This window comes from Loxodonta africana, chromosome 4 (genome assembly GCF_030014295.1).
Source record: "Loxodonta africana isolate mLoxAfr1 chromosome 4, mLoxAfr1.hap2, whole genome shotgun sequence".
In the NCBI taxonomy this organism is placed as follows: Eukaryota; Metazoa; Chordata; class Mammalia; order Proboscidea; family Elephantidae; genus Loxodonta; species Loxodonta africana.
Genome location: NC_087345.1, coordinates 89,205,979 through 89,223,200, shown reverse-complemented (window position 1 = coordinate 89,223,200; position 17,222 = coordinate 89,205,979). Strand labels below are relative to the sequence as shown.

At 47.7% G+C, this 17,222-nt stretch overlaps 1 protein-coding gene across 2 annotated transcripts; it reads right to left on the bottom strand.

Annotated features, from left to right (window-relative positions):
- Positions 1–452: 452 nt before the first annotated feature.
- Positions 453–14,962, bottom strand: KRT77 (keratin 77). 2 transcript variants are annotated; one of them, XM_003405464.3, is made up of 9 exons: positions 14,351–14,962; positions 9,310–9,524; positions 8,029–8,089; positions 7,218–7,313; positions 6,015–6,179; positions 4,052–4,177; positions 3,708–3,928; positions 3,171–3,205; positions 453–2,132 (listed from the first exon to the last, which is right to left on the bottom strand). In XM_003405464.3, the coding sequence occupies exons 1-9, from the start codon at positions 14,888–14,890 to the stop codon at positions 1,873–1,875; spliced, it is 1,719 nt and encodes a 572-aa protein (XP_003405512.1). In that variant the 5' UTR covers positions 14,891–14,962; the 3' UTR covers positions 453–1,872. The 2 variants fall into 2 exon arrangements, with proteins under 2 accessions (XP_003405512.1, XP_064140252.1); XM_064284182.1 differs by lacking the exon at positions 14,351–14,962 and adding an exon at positions 8,499–8,565 and having other exon boundaries at positions 9,310–9,409.
- Between the last annotated feature and the right edge of the window lie 2,260 nt (positions 14,963–17,222).

Below are 17,222 nucleotides of genomic sequence, written 5' to 3'. Positions count from 1 at the left end.
TCAGAGTAGGCCAGGCACACACTCTGACTTCTTCTCCAAAGTCTTTAAGCCTTCCTCTCCCTCACTGTATATCATTTGGATTGTGATCACCTTGAGATTTGGAAATATGTTCATTTGGCATTGCATTCCCAGTGCCTAAGACACTGCCTGCCATACAGTAACCAAAACCTTGCCATCAAGTCAATTCTGACTCATGGAGACCCCATATGTTACAAAGTAGAAGAGAGCTGCTCAGGGTTTTCTTGGCTGTAATCTTTACAGAAGCAGATTAGCAGGGCTTTCTTCTGCAGTGCCACTGGGTGGGTTTGAACCAACAACCTTTCAGCTGGTGGCCAAGCAAAAATCGTTTATGCCACCCAGGTATCTTACCACACAGTAAAGGCCTAATAGTGCCAATTAAACAAATGTGTAATCAACTTTTGACTGATAAGCCACCTTAAGGATTAGTGAGATTCAAGGCTATGTGTTACTTGAGGAATAAAAAATAATGAAAATAATGCAGTGTAACTTCTCAAATATGAATATGTTCAAAGATCTCCAGAAATTAAAAAAGAAATAACTCATCTCCTGATCAAACGGTAGTTTTGATATCACAGAAAAATTTATTACAGAAGCACCAGAAACGCCAAGCCAAACAAGGTACAACATTCAACCAGAAAATGATAAAGTCACAAGCACTCCTCATGGGCCCCACACTGAACCCGTCAGACACGCCAAGAGAATCATGGACTCGGAGGTTATGTTAGGACTCAGCAAGCAAATGAAGGTGACTCCAGGTCTTAGGAGCAAAGCCACCCCTCTCTCAAGGCCCATTACTTGGCTACTACTTTTCCCTTCTTATCCCCTCCAGTACATCTCAAGTATCTTCCGTAAAACTGACTAGGAGTCAAATTCTCACAAGTTACTGAAAACCACAGAGAACAGGAGGCAGAAGAGACTTAAAAGGTCTGGAAAAGAGCATTAAACTGACTTGCAAACAGCCGGCAGCTTCCAGACTGGTTCAGGATTGGAACCTTCACAAGACCCAAGACAGATCCTCAGGCTCCTCAGGCCCTGGGCATCTGGACAGAGCAGAGCTGGGCTCAAGTGCCCAGCCATGTGGGCAATTCCCAGGAATGGCCAGGCTGCCAAAGAATGAAGCAGTCAGGAGGAGGCAGGTCAGAAGTTGAACATGTCCATCAACCACTCTACCCACTGCTAAGAATAGTCCTCCCTGTGGACAAGGACTCATGCCTAGTGCCCTCTGAAATATTCCCACCTTGGGCTGTTAACCATGGAGATAATGCTTCTTGAGATAGAAATTCAGAATCAGGACCAAATATGATTTCCAGGTGTCTCATGTAGGCAGCAAATTTTCACTGTCCATCAGCTGAAGTATGAGGCTTACAGACCAAGAGGCAGGAATTGGCCTCTGGTACAGAGCTTCCCCTTACCAAGTTAGCTTGCCTTGCAATCAGTTACTAGACTAAAGCAATCATTTTGTGGTCCCTGAGGGATGCATTATTGCTCTCAGAGCAGCCCAGGAAAGGGAAAGTGGGGGTGAGGAACTCTTAATTATCTGTCTTGTAAAAATGCTACAGGCTCTTTTTCTGCATCACTAAACTGGACCCCTGGGTATCTACAGGGCCAGTATCCGGCTCAGCTGAGTAAGAATGTGTCTGACTGTGACTGACTGCAAGCCAGTGCCCTCACAGAAGCGCTGTTTGGGGTTATCTACCCTACTTCTCCACCTAGAGTCGAATTTACGGCCAAACTGATGAGACCCATCAGGAGAAAGTGAGAGGGAGTCAGGAAGTGTACGGGGACAAGAGGACAGGAGAGAGCCACGCAGGGTAGCCGGTGTCTGAGGAGCGACACGGCAGGGCCACGCAGCTACTCCACAGTGTGCTTGTAGGAGGTGTTAGTAGAGGTCTGGATGATCTGCACGCGGGAGGAGCTCCCCCCGTACTTGTTCCTGCTTTTGCTGCTTCCTCTGTAGCTGGCTCCAGCGGTGGTCCCGTAACCACCTCCACTGACCCCACGGGTACCTGCTCCGTAATTGCCCTCGCCACCCACTCGGGAACTGCCTCCGCCGTAACTCCCACCGCTGCCTCCACCGCTGCCGCTGACCGTCACCTGGCTGGTCTGCACCGCTGTGGAAGAGAGGGCAACCAGAGGGGCGTCAGAAAGAGTGGGGGAGCGGGGGACAGGCCCGCACCTGTCCCTCTGGGCCAGCTCCCCACAGCCTAAATCTCTGCTACTATGTGGCTTGCAAACAGATACACTGGGAGTTGAAAGTACTCCCATTTGCAAAACAAACTCTTGGTACTACAGAGAAGGTCACAGGATCTCTTTAAGTAGCATGTTTTCAGTGTTTGTTGATATACTCTAAGGAGCCCTGGTGGTCAAGTGGATTCCGACTCATAGGGACCCTATAGGACAGAGTAGAACTGCCCCATAGAGTTTCCAAGGAGTGCCTGGCGGATTTGAACTGCCGACCTCTTGGTTAGCAGCTGTAGCACTTAACCACCAAGGCCACCAGGGTTTTGATACAAACCATTAATCACTCAGCTGCTAACCAAAAGGCTGGCAGTTGGAACCCACCCAGCTGCTCCTCAGGAGAAAGACTTGATGATCGGTTTCTGTAAAGATTACAATCTAGAAAACCCTCTGGGACAGTTCTCTGTCGCATGGGGTCGCTAGGAGTGGAAAAGGACTGGAAGGCACCCAACAACAACAGAGTTCTAAGCCACTGCTGATTGTTGTTGTTGTCATTCTTAGTTGCCATGGAGTCAGTTCTGACTCATAGTGACCCCGTGTGTGCAGAGTAGAGCTGCTCCATAGAGCTTTCAAGTCTGTGACCTCTCGGATGAAGATCACCAGGCCTGTCTTCTGAAGCACCTCTGGGTGTGTTGGAACCACCAACCTTTTGGCTAATAATGAAATGCTTGATTATGTGTGTCACCCAGGGACTTAGGTATCATAAAAATTGAGAGAAAACAAAACTGAAATCATAACATTTTATTTAAATGAATTCTTCTAGGCTTTGTGGTTGTGTTTGCCTATTTTGGCTTTCCTTTCATAACACTGAAAGCTAAAATGCCAGTTCCCTGCTGGTCCCCTGGAAACCCTCCCCCCCACCCCCCACCCCCCAGCACCAGTCTGCCTCATGCCTGGGCTTTGCTACTCACAGATGCTCACTTGGCTCTGCAGATCTCCCGACATCCTGCAAAACCAAAGCGCAGGTCAGCCAGACCCACAGAGCCTGAAGGCAAGAACGCAGCAGCCTAAAGACATCAGGAGCAGAGACATCCGTGGGAAGGAAGAGCTGTCCCCAAGCCTTAGGGGAATGTGTGGGAGCCAGTGGGGCCAAAGGGGGCTTGAAGCATTTTAACGAAGCCTTTTGGCATTGGGAATCACCACCTGGCTGCAATGACTTTAGTTGGGACGTGAGGACATTCTGCTTGGAGGCAGGGGGAGGAAGACAATGACTTCTGACCTGGCCACCTAGCGCACCCTCTGCTTCTAACTTGCATGTTTCTGCTTGCCCTGGGCTAGACTGGTAAATCCAATGGGATTTGTAATAATTCAATGGGATTGGTAAATCTTCCCAGAAAAGTGGGGGATTGTCTTCTCTCCAAATAGTCAGTCCCACTGCTCCATAAGTGCATCCTGAGCTTTGGTCCAGAACCTTGGCTGCCATCCACCCCCTTCCCCACCAGGCCCACCTGCTCTCCTCGCCCTCCAGCAGCTTGCAGTAGGTGGCGATCTCCACATCAAGGGACAGCTTGACTCCCAGCAACTCCTGGTAGTCACGCAGCAGCTGGGCCAGCTCCTCCTTGGACTGCTGCAGGGCCTGCTCCACGTCCTGCAGTTTCTGCCGTGCATCCTGGAGGGCCCGCTGTCCTCTCTCCTCTGCATCCGAAATGGCTGAGTGCATCTGCTCTATCTGCTCCAGAGCCAGGCATGGGGAGAAACCATGCAGAGGTTGAGTTTCAGGAACCTGCCCCATCTGGCAGGGCATTGTAGGAGGCGCAGTGCCCAGTCAGCCCACCCTGAGAACGCATCCCACCTGCTTCTTGACGTTGGCAATTTCTGCCTGCAGCCTCTGGATATTGAGGTTGAGCTCAGCAATCTTCACCTTGCTATTCTTCAGATCATCTCCATGTCTCCCTGCTGTGATCTGGAGCTCCTGATACTGAGAGTCAAAGACAGCATCATAGTCAGCGCCTGCTGCCCACCACGAGCCCCTCCGAGAGGTGGTAGATCTGCCTTCCCAGGCCCTGCCCAAGGCTGTTCCTCCCCAGGAAAGTTCCCCCAGGAAGCCCACCTAGGTCTGTGATCCCCATGCATACACAGACACCTATACCAAACCTCCCTCATCTAAGCTACAACCTCCCCTCCCTACACACAAATCTATACCAATCCTCCCTCATTCCCATAAGTCCCTGGGCCAGACTCACACCCCAGCCAGGCAAACCTGCTCCTTGGTGTTGTTTTTACCTCCTTTTTCCCCACACCTAAACTTCACATTGGCCCTTACACACACTGGGTGCCCCCTCACCTTGCCCTCCCCACCATATTCCTCCCTGCCCTTTTCCAAGATGCTTTCTCTAGCAGTCAGGACCTCATTCGTTCAGCGGCCTTTAGCATGCTCCATGTTTATTTGCATTTTCCTCTCCATCTCCTTTTCCATGTCTGCATTACTCCATCAGTCAGAGAACTCTGCCCACACCACATGATTGTGAAAGGGGCAGGGGGTACAGGTTGGCTTGAGAGAATCTCTTTATTCTGATTTCTTCACTAGCTGCCTCCTCACTCTAATGCTGGCACCCATCCCGTTCCCAAAACACCTGTTTGCAGGACAGTGGGACAAAGGTCAGCCAGAAGTGGAATCTGCCGCAGGTAATGTACAAAGCAGATCCTCAAGCGCCCATTGCTCAGAATTTAGTGACCAGGCTGTCAGCCTTTGACCTTTCAACTACTGAGTCTTCACTTTCCAGAAAGGTCCAGGGCAATTGATGTTAAAGAAATAACCAAAGATGTGTCCAAAGACTTAGCTATAAAAATGTTCAGCTAATAAGTGAGTGCCTATCCTTATAACAGAATACGATGCTGCTATTAAAAAGGATGCCAAATATTTAATGTCACGAAAAGTCATTATATGTGATAAATGAAAAAGAAAAGTAAAAAACTATATGTTAGAAGATAATATTCTGAAAAAAACAAACATTATAGCGGCGAAGATCATGAGTTTCGTAGACACACACCTGAGTTTAATTAAGTCCTGGCTCTGCCACTTACTGGCTCCAAGACCTGAGAGAAATTCTGTAATCTCACACTCTATTATTTATAAAGTAGAGATAATGAAATCCTTACCTGATAGGGTTGTTGTAAGGATTAAATGGAATAACACAGGCAATCCCTGGATTACGAACGAGTTCCACTCCTAAATCTGTCTTTAATAAGTTGATTTTGTATGTAAATCGGACCAGTTAGGTATGGTTCATATCTAATTTCAGTTAGTCAAATATTTGTCTTAGTATACAGTACATAGTGTAATCTGTGCATAAAAAGGAGCCCTGGTGGTGCAGTGGTTAAGAGCTTGTCTGCTAAAAACATGAAAGAAACACTTCTAGATACACTAAAATATCTTTAACATAATAATACAGTGATAATAATGTTTTGATGCATGTCACAAAGCAGCACCCATCTGTTATTACAAACTATTGTATGTACCTTGAATATTTCATATACTAGGTTTTACAGGAGTTGGTTTGTAACTACTGGTTGTACTAAGTTGGACATTCATAACCCGGGGACTGCCTGAATACATAAAGCACTTAGTGCAGTGCTTGGCAATATGAGTTCTCAATAAATGTTAGTTATAAAGAACTGGTAGAAAATATATTGACCTATTTGCAGTGGTAGTTGGATTATGGGTAATCTTCACTTACAATTCTAAAATTTCTATAACAAACGTGTTTTATTTTAAAACTAAGAGAACAACAATGTAAGTTCTAGGGGGAGCTCACCTTGGTCTGGTACAGAGCCTCGGCCTCATCCTTGCTCCTCTGTGCAATCAGCTCATACTGGGTCCGCACTCCACTGATGATGCTATCCAAGTCCAGAGAGCGGCTGTTGTCCATGGACAGGATGACATTGGTGTCACTGATGTGGGTCTGCATCTGGGACAACTCCTGTGAGGCATGGAGCATAGGTGACTCCTTTCACACTCCTCTCTCCAGGGCCTTGGTTTCCCTCTACCGCCCCTTCCAAGGCTCTCTGGGGAAGTTGAAAGCCTAGGCCAGGTGGGAGTCTTGGGGGAAAGTTCTCAGAATTGTTGCCTTCCCTGAGGTGGCTTAACTAAAGGCAATGGGGCGCAGACCTAGCCTCCAAGAAGAAGGAAGAAGCCTGAGCTCAGAAGCCTTGTAGACACCACCTACCTTTACCACCCCCTTCTATACCCTCTGTCCTGCTTGGCTGTCTCCTGAGCCTGGCCCTCTGACAGGGCAGATGTGCTCCTTGAAATCATACACATCCTCTCCCTCCCTGGTGCCTCACATGAGCTATCAGGGGCAGTAGGAAGGGTTCACGTTGTGGAGCCACTCAGATTCAGTCTTTAAATCTGGCTCTACTGTGGATAAGCTGTGTGACCAAGCCAGTAATTTAGTATCTCAGTGCCTCAACTTCCTCATCTATAGAATGGAGATACCAATAATATATGTAAAGGTCCTAGCAGAGCATTTGGCCCAGAGCAAGTGTCCCCAAGTTAGACACGGGTAGCAACAGGACCTGTAGTGGTAGGAGTTTATTGTCCCTCACCACTCTAGTCTTTGTCCTCACTCCCTTTAAGTTCCACTGTCATCTACTAGTGAGTCTCTGCATAGCCCCATCCACTTCCCAGCACTGATGAAGAGTGTTCTTATTTATCTTGGGAACGTTGCACCCAGTGCATAGATTTCTGGCTGCCTTTGCCCCTGTATGTCCTGGGTGCTAGCCTCATTTCCCAGGCAGACTGAAATGCAATGAAGCAGGGACTATTTCACCTTCTCCTGCCCCCATCTCCACTATCCCCACTCGGGAATCCTAAGGATTGGGGACTGAGATGATGGGTGACTCCAGTGGGGCTGGAGCCCTAGTGGGGAATGTTGAGTTTCAGATCTCCTCAACTTACAGCCCATACCCCTTATAAGATGTGAGAAAAGAAAGGGGTTCCTCATGAGGACTGAACTCACCGTCTCATATAAACACTTCAGGAGATTGGTCTCCCCAAAGAGAGTGTCCACCTTAGACTGCAAGTCCACTTTGATTTCATAAGCAGAGTCCACCTCCTGGACGGCAAGCAAAAATGGTTTGACTTTATTGCCCAGGCACTGCCCACCACAAGTGTGGCCCAGGACAAGTGGCGAAGACTCTCTGGGCTTATCTCCTCACCTGCAAATTTCCCCACCTCACCCAGATAAACTAAAAATACCAAACGAGTTCCCATCGAGTCAACTCTGACTCATGGCGATCCCATGTGTGTCAGAGCAGAACCATGCTCCATAGGGTTTTCAGTGGCTTATTTTGAGAAGTAGACTGCTAGGCCTTTCTTCTGAGGCACCTCTGGGTGGACTCGAACCTCCAACATTAACCAGTTGCACTCAAATAAGGGACTTTTAAACCCTGGTACTCAGGGGCAGAAGGAGATATGACACCAAGCACCATGCTCAGTCTGTCACACACAACATCCTGTCCCACCCCAGGCACCAAGGCTGAGCACAACTGACATTCAAAAGATGTCATTAATTTAATCCAATCTCAGGACCCTGGAGAGATAAGAACTAAAAGGTGCCTAGAGATTTATATTAGTATCATTTCCCGACTTATGCCTTCAGTGTAAACCAAAGACTGTGTTTTTCGCATTTTGGGGCCTCAGCATTTGGGCAACACACACAATGAGCTGGCCCATAGGTCACCCTGTCTCTCCCCCTGTCACACATCATCCCACAGCTCTGCTCTGCCTCCTGGGCCCACAGTCCTCCTCTGGTCTCTTCTTTCCCTCACCTTCTTCAGGACAACGAAGTCATTCTCAGCGCTGGTCCTCCGATTGATTTCCTCCTCATACCTGATGGGAAAGGCAAGAAACACAGGCAGGCTGCTGTGCTGGCCCTGGCTCTTTAGTATCTCCTCGAGCAGGAGGCATGGACTCACCATGCCTGCGGAAGGATGGTCTTGCCCAAACCCTGACTGACACGCACTGACAAGCAGCTGAAACCTGGTTCTCCAGGCCAACAGAGGGGACAACAGCCCAACGTGGCAAATCCACTGCCACAAGGTCTCCAAAATGTCCATTTTTATTTTGATTTTTACCTTCATAAATTTGTTAAGAGCAATGATTTTTTTTTCTTCAACTGAAAACATGAAATAACCACTTCTAACAAAATTTTTTTAAATGGAAAAAACATCACCTACAGTTCTGTGGCCCTAGCACCTCCACTGTGAATTTCCTTTATCCCTCATAGCCTCACACATACTTGGTTTTCCACTGGCACAATGCAGTGAGCATAGGGAGGCGATGTTAAGAGAAGGACCCGGCTCCCCCTGCGCGGGAAGAGAGAGAGAAGTCACTCAGATGCCTGCACGACGCAGGAGAAGCTGATCTGAAATTAGGCTGGTCCTGTCCCCTCTACCATTATTATTATCAGTAATAGCTAGTGCTTATGAAGTGCTTACTAGGTGCAAGCACAGTACTAAAAACTTATTAAGCATAATTTTGTCTAAGCCGGTGGTTCTCAAAGGGTGGCCAGAGTCCAGCAACAACAGTGTCACCTGGAAATGTGTTATAAATGTGGCTTCATCCTAGGCCTACCAAATGAGACACTCTGGGGTGGCAGGAGCAACAATCTGGTTTGAACAAGCTGATGCACACTAAAGTTTGAGAACCACAGATCTACACCTCACAGCAACTCAACAAAGGGGGCATTATTACTATCCCCACTTTACTGATGCAAAAACTGAAGGCTTAGAAAGGTTAACTTGCATGCAGCTAGCAAGCATCAGAGCCCACACCAGAACCCAGGCTTATCTGGCTCCAACATGCGTGAAGATATCCTGCTCCTATTCCCCACCCCCGGTACAGTTGGGAGCTGGCTGTCCAAACCATCTTAGCAGGGCTGTCACATGCAAATGAAAACTCCTGCAATTGTACAGAGCAGAGCCTGCATGGCTTTGTCTGGTGGCTCTGGCCCCGCCCCTTATACATAAAGCAGCAGAATGCCTTGCCCCACAGCATAGGTTCCCTGCCATGCTTATCCCCAACCCCTTTGCCCCGTCGGGGAGCCTCACTTGTTTGTGTAGTCCTCCAAGATATCCTGTATGTTCCTGACCTCCGTGTCCTGGCGCATTTGCTCTGCCTTGAGAAAGTCCACCTGCCTCCGCAGATCACTGATGTAGCACTCCAAGAAGGGCTCCAAGTTGCTACTCCGAGTGGAGGTGTTCACCTGCTGCAGCAGCTCCCATTTCGTTTGCAGCACCTGGTTCTGCTGCTCCAGGAATCGCACCTAAAAGCAAGAGATCCCCAACACATCTCAGACCTGGGTCAGAGCAGCTCTCCTACATGTAGGGGATCAGCACCCTCACAGCATATCCCAGACCTCAAAGAATCAGGGTGGCCCCTCTAGTGCTCAGAGACCTTGCCCTTTCTCTGGGACCAGGGCATACAGAAGGCAGTGGGGTTCCCAATGGTTGGCCAATGGCTGTAAGGCCAACTTCCCTAAAATTGACACTAAGCTAAATCTGGTTTTGAAGGCTAAATCATTTCCAGTGGGGTGCCTTGTTTCCTTCACCACAACCATTTACAGCATAGAGCGCTCACCCTCCACCCTCAGTTATCTATGCCAACATAAAGAAGCGGTGATTTGGAGCAACCAAAACTAATAAATCCAAAAGTCATTTCTAATTGTGGCTTAAATGCTTTATGGAATTGAGGAGAGGAGGGAGTAAGAAGAAAGAACAATTTGACTTGGAATATTAAACTAATTCCCTAGCAAACCCTCCAACCGCCACCCCCTGTTGTTTGCTCATGTATTTTTCAGGAAAGTAATCTCATTTAAATGCTTTTAAAGCCCAGACAGAATTTAAAAAGTAAACATTCTCATTAAAAAAAAAAAAAGTTGTATAATGTATTCATGGGGATGTAAGGACTTGGGGTTGTCTAGTGTTTTGGAAGTACCCATGTTGCTATTTCTTTGTTCACTCCACAAATAGAGACTGGACATCACCCTGGATTTCACTACTGCTTCCCCAAAACTACTTTCAGTAGGGTGGTTCCAAAAATGTGGGTGTAAAGGTCAGATACAGGGTTCAGAGGTTGTCCATGTGCAAAAAGTGTATGAACTGTCTTTCTCATGATAATGATCTACTTTCACATTACCTCTACAAGTTGCCCACAAATGGTACCTCCTTCCAGTGTCCTGCATAGAGACAGGAAGTTTCCTCTGTAACTCGCACCTTTGCTCAGGTGCATGTGCATACACACACACACAGACACTCACACACACACCTCCAGAATCTGGCTCCCTCCCCCAGAAGCTGAGTATGTGGGCAAACCCACTGCTTTGTGCAGTTGTGATTACAGTGCCTCTTACAAAAGAACCCAGAAGACACTCTATGCCTGGCCCGTATGGCACTAAATAGGGTACTCAGAATCACCCAGCCCTGGAGACTCTGCCTATCTGAGGCGAGGCGATAGCCCTTGTTAATTCCCTTTGAGTTCTGACTCTAAGCTAGAAAATGCTCTCAGAGAACACTATTTCCCATGGGTCACTTTTGTTGACTTTATCAAAGTCGGAGGTTGAGTAACCAGTTCTCACAGGCTTGTCAGCACAACTCGCAAAACCTGTGAGAAATTCCTGCCACCCAGCTTATTTTTGCTCTGTGGCGGCACTCCCAGGGAGTGGAGAAGTCGATTCAACACTCATTCGCAGCTCTGTGCGCGCGTTGTGGGTGCCAAAAGAAAGTATCTCATGATTTGATGGGGAGTCTCCATGTAAAACAAGGGCACAATTAGACAATTCCCACAGTGATCTTCCAGTGCCTCCAACACTCTGAACCTTCCCAACTCTTTGCCTCGCTAATTCCTACCCACCGTTTAGATCTTAGCTAAAATGTCACCTCGCTGGTGTCTCCCCTTCACAGTATCCTGCTCTTTTCCCCTATAGAATGAATTGAGATTTGCAGTCATTTGGTGTTTAGCCTGTCTCTCCCCCACTGGGTTGTGAGCCCATGAAGGCAGACGCATCTATTTTGTCCTCCAGTGGACGCAAGGTGCTGAGCCCTGAGGACGCACACTGCCCAACACAGAAAAGACAGTTAACAATAGCATGGGTTAATGAAATACAAAAGGCTTTGGGCTTACCTGCTGGTTTGGGCTTTCTAGACCACTTACTACCCTTTGGCATCGCGGTTTAAAGGTCAGCTGAACAAGAATGTCCTTCTAGCCCATGCCCCAGAGGCTACACCTGTGTCCCAGTAGGAAGAGATGGAACCCTCTTTTTCTTCCTGAAGCCCCTTTCATTTGTCATGATTCTAAAAAAGCCTATCTCTATAACCACTCTCCAAGGGTCCAAGCCTAAAACCTGAAGGGCTGGCTCAATTTTTCATTGAACACATATTTATTGAGCAATTATCATATGCCAGGCACCATTCTGGTGCTGGGGCTTGAATAATGAACAAAAAGATAAAATCCCTGATTTCCAGGAGCTTATATTCTATTCTAAGACAACCTTAAAGAAGCAAACATGTGAAATATGTGTCAAATGGCTGTAGGAGCTATGGAGAAAATAGAGCAAGGATGGTGGATGGGGATACTGGGGTGGAGGATGCTGCTTTAAATAGAATGGCCAAGGAAGACCTCACTGAGACAGACCATAGGTCATTTGAACAAAGACCTGAAGGAGCTGAGGGAGGGAGCTGAGGGAGGGAGCTGGGCCCCTCTTTGGGGGAAGAGTTACAAGCGGCCAGAACAGCATGTGCAAAGGTTGCAAGAAAAGACCATGCCTGGGATGCAGTAGGATGGCAAGAATGTAGTTGTATGCTTGTGAGCAAGAAAGCAGGGGATGAGGCATAGTGGGAGTGGCAGAACCACTGCATACGATTAGGAGTTTTTACCTTAGGGGGCTAAATTCAGCCTGCACTCTGCTCACTAAACCCTGCAGCTTGAGAGCTGTTCCATTCAGTGGGGGCAATTCTGCCTAATTCTCATAAATGCATGTCACGGGCTAGCAGCAGCTGTGGTTTGGAGGGCCAGATCATATAGGGTTAGGGCTTTCACCCCAAGAAGCCAACATAGAATTCACATAGAGGGATGATGTGGTATGTCTTTAAAGGATGACTGTGGTATGGTGTTGAGAATAATCTTTCTGGGTTAATGGTGAAAGCAAGAATACCAGCTTGGAAGGGAAGGTTAGAAGCCACCGCAATAGAAGCCTGCTCCTTCTAGCTGGGCCGGGGACCACCTGGGCTGAAGAACCTCTCGTCGTGGTCATCACAGGCCAGGCCCCTTAGGGAAGGATAGGAAGCCAAGGTCTCCTTCATCTTGGCCTCTGCCCACAGCCAATGCCATAAAGCCCAATGGGTACCCAGTAGTACCATAATCAAATGAAAGTCTCAGGAGATTGATTGCCAGCAGCCTGTGGTCATTTTATTGACCTCCAGCCCTCCCTTCTCCCTCCTCCTGCCTTGGCCCAGTGGTGCCCCCTTCACCTGTCACCTCCTTGCTCCAGTCACTCCCTCCCCTGACTATGCCTGAGGTGTGGTGACGTTCAGCCCAATCTCTCATCCCTAGTGATCGAAAGTATCCAGAAGCACTTGCTCTATGGGACATCTTTTGAGCTATCTCTGGGCTTCAACTTTCTTAGCCCTGATCCCCCTGCTTTCACATTCTGTCCTGTTCCCAGCATTTGTCCAGACATAAGGGGCCAGCTGTACAGCCTCACAGTGGGCTCAGTCTCGCATGGTTAGCCTGCAGTCAGGCCACAGGGCAAGTTCTGGCCTCAACACCAAACTCTTGTGGAGATTGAAGGAAAGTCACTGAGCATCCAGGGGCCTTTGTGCTTCCCACCTCATCCTCAAAGGCAAAGCACTTTCTGGGGAGCCTCCAGTGGCCAACAGACATCCATCTCTGAACGAAAAGGAATGCTAGAGAAAGGTCCTTACCATAGCTATTCCAACAGCCTCTGCTTGGTGATTTGGGGTTTGATCAGGCATAATCTAGGGTTTAATCAGGGAACTAGGGAGCAGGGCTTCCACGGCTTCATCTGGCCCATTCTTGGCCCTTGATAAGCTGAAAGGAGAAACTCAGACAGAACCCAACATTGTACACTATTGACCTTAGCCCCCAGGGATGACTAGTAGAGCATTTCTCTAGGCTCTGCTAAGCTCAACCACCCTGCCTTCTCGGCCCTGCCACTGCACCTTCATCTCCTTTTCTTTTTTCTTCCTTCTGTTAAATTCTTTCTCCAGGAATTTTAACTATTTGAAATTCCTTGAAGGTGTCACACTTTCATGCCTTTTGCCTTGGTGCCTGCTTGTCCTTCTGTCTAGAAATCATCTCTGCTCTGAGAAGCTATTTGGCTCTTTACTTTCAAGACCCAGGTCAGATCTGGGGTCCTTTGTGAAGCCCTCCATGAATCTGGCAGGCTGAGCTCCTCACATCTTCCTTTGAGCTACCACAACCCAGAGAGTACTACCCATATAAACATGCTTTTCACATGTTGTATTAATTATGTCCCTTTAAGATCTGGGTTCCTTGAGGCAAGAACCTATGTCCTAGAAACCCATGGTGTACTCTGTGGTATATGCCAGTACCTGGCATATAGTAGCTGCTTAGAAAGTGTTTGCTTGAGGGATGGATGAGTCGGTGGGTTGGTGGATAGGTGGGTGGATGAATGGATGGATGGATACACGGATGGGTGGATGCATAGATGGGTGGATGGATGGAGGGGGGAGGGAGGGAGGGAGGGAGGGATGGATGGGTGGGTGGGTGGGTGGTTGGATGGATGGGTGGGTGGGTGGGTGGGTGGGTAGAAGATGAATAATGATGAATGAGAATAAGGTTACTACACAATCTACTTTGTCTGTTGGGTATTTTCACACCTCTTATCTGCTTCCCTGCCAAGAGAAAAAGATAAAAATAAATCCCCCCAAGAAGTCAAATTGAGGTCTAAATGAGTTGAGTGCTTTCCTAAGGTCCCAGGACATACATATCTGGAAGTGATTGCGGCCACCAGACAGAGCTGGTGTGATGTAATGAGTTGTGGCAGGGCCCAAGGCTCTCCCATTGATTTGGTCAGTGTCCAAAGACCCTGCCTGCCCCTAAGGTACTCACCTTGTCAATGAAGGAGGCAAACTTGTTGTTGAGAGCCATTATCTGATCCCGCTCTTGGGTCTTGACCCTCTGAATTTCAGGGTCCACCTCCAGGTGAAGTGGCTGAAGGAGGCTCTGGTTAATGGTTACCTCTTGGATGCCTCCCGGGGGACAAGAAGGGCCAAAGCCCCCAAGCCCAAAATTGCTACCCCCAAACCCAGCACCACCAAAACCACCTCCTCCATAGCCACCACCCCCAAAGCCACCATTTCCAAAGCCTCCACCCCCAAAGCTTCTGCCCCATCCAAATGCCTCTCCTGCTCCCCCACCCTGGGGAAAACCACTGGCACTTCTCCCCACCAGACTAATGAAGATGCTTTTACTGCCACCCAGATTGTAGAGGCTCCTAGAGCCAAACCCCTTCCCATAGCTCGCATACCCACTACCGCCACACCTCCCTCTGGACTGACACACAGCCCTGCTCCCACCACCAGAGCCTGCACTGTAAACCCGCCAGCTCCTTGAGCTAAATGCAGACTGAGAACTGAATTGTCGACTCATAGTTGCTGGAGCATCCAGAGAAGCAGACAAGAGAAAGGGCCCAGCTAGAAGGAGGCAGAGACCAGGGAGGGAAGGAGCTATGTATGACTGATTTGGCAAGAGATCTGGCTCTGTTCCTATATATACATGCATTCACTGGGCTGGGCGACTTCAGAATCCTGGGAGGGGAGTATTAATGTTTAGTTTGCCTGCCAGCACTGTTTAAAAGCTCACACCTATGAGTTGCAGAAATTGCATTGTAGATAAACTTCCCCAACTTGATCATTTATCATACATCTCTTACCATTTAGAGATCAGAGTGAAATCATCTCTCAGAATCTAGTTGCTGAAGACTCCTATACAGTTTCCCCCAAATAGTTAGCTGATCTCTTAGAAACTCCATCATTGAGTTGTTTGTTTTGGGGCATGCCTGGGAGAACTGGGGCAAAGCTAAGGGATGTCTAGCTACCTGAGGACCACAGCTGGAACAAGAGTAGAGACACCTGCTATTCCAGCTATGTCCTGGTGGGACAAAAGCTTTGTTCTAACATCCCACACCCTGTTTCTGCTCCCCACTGTTATCATCACCATGCATACCTCAAGGTTTATCACATGAAAACACAGTATTGTGCTCACTGAGTGTAAATGGAAGCCAGGAGACCCTTCTCAAGGCTACCTGCATTTTGCTGGGTACATCTTGTGCTGCTCTGTAAGCCTCAAGCTCCTTGAATACAAAACAGATAAGGTCCTTCGACACTGAAGGTCTGGTTGTAGATTCACTGAGCATCTACCAGTACCTAACATTGTCTTCTAGACCAGGAGATAAGCTATGCCAAAATACCTTCTTTTTTTTTCATTTCCAATCTGTTGAAGACCAATACTTCCATAAATTACAAATTACCATCAAAATGAGATAAAAAAAATACATAACACAAGCCTCAATCTTTTTATTTTTAAGATTCAACAGAAATAAAGTTGCTCTGTTGCTAATATATGCATTCCGTGTGTGTGTGTGTGTGTGTGTACATGTGTGCGTGTCTCCTAAACGGTTACTCTCAAATTCGGTACTTAGTTCATCACAAACCAGTAACAAAGAGTCCATGGTCTGTGGCTCCACACTTTGAGAAACAACGTCCCAGATAATACACATGGGGTGAAGCTCATTCAGTAAGCATCAGTGTCAGCCAACAAAAATATGTTTGTCCTCTGGACTCAAAAACCTGGTGGCTTTCATTCAAAACTGTAAAAAAAATAAAATAAAATAAGTGTCCAGCCTCAGAAAAATGGCTTGTGATCCAATGTTAAAGGAAGGAAGCAGAATACAAAACGATGCCTGTGCTATGAACTCATAAAGATTAAAAATGCAGAAAAACAATAAGAATGTAGATAAGGCAGACTTAAAAAGCAACATAGAAAGTGAAGGTATTTATTAGGGATAGCAGGAGATTTTTTTTTTCTCTGATATTTTAAATTTCATTTTCTTTTGTGTTTGTGGAACAAATAAATTTTTTTTTTTGAAAAGTTGGGGCTGAAATCACAGCTGGTAGCATCTAGCGAGGTGGAAAGGGGCGGGAGGTGGGAAAGAACAAGAAGAGATGTCTGGGGAGCAGCGGTGAGGAGAAGGCACCTTCGGGTGGGGATGCTCTGGGGTCCACCTGTGGGCAGCTTCAAGCCTCCATGCCTCCTTATCATTACCATCCGCTTTCTCTGCTCAGTAACCGTTTAGTGGCCTATCTCCAGGAGACACTGTGTGTAGAAGAGATAGTGAGCCTGGAATTTATAGTCAGCAGAGCCGGTTTCAGTTTCCAGCCCTGCTTTTTACTGGGCCTTGTGATCACAGACAAGTCGCCTATTCCCTGAGCCTCAGAGACTTAAAGGAATCATAGCATCTGTTTCTCAAAGGTTCAATGAGAGAATGCATGTGAAAACAACTCAGAAAACTAGTACACTAAACTTACATAAACACAGCTGCTCACAGGGACTCGTGGAGTCCCTGGGTGGCACTGATTAAGCTCTGGACTAACTGAAAGGTTAAAGGTTCAAACCAACCCAGAGGTGCCTCCGAAGTTAGTCCTGGTGATCTGTTTCTGAAAGGTCACAGCTTTGGAAACCCTATGGAACAGTTCTACTTGTCACACCTGGGGTCGCCACGAGTCAGAATCCACTAGAGAGCAACTAACAACAACAACGCACGTGCTGGGAGGATGACCAAGTGTTTCATGTTGCTCAGGACTTTCAGTGCTAAAACCTGTCTACACAGCCCTAGCCCAGACCCTGACACTCTCTGGGAGCTCTTGGTAGGACAGGGAAGCCAGGACTCAGTCTTCAAGCACCGAGTGATAAGGAAAGAACC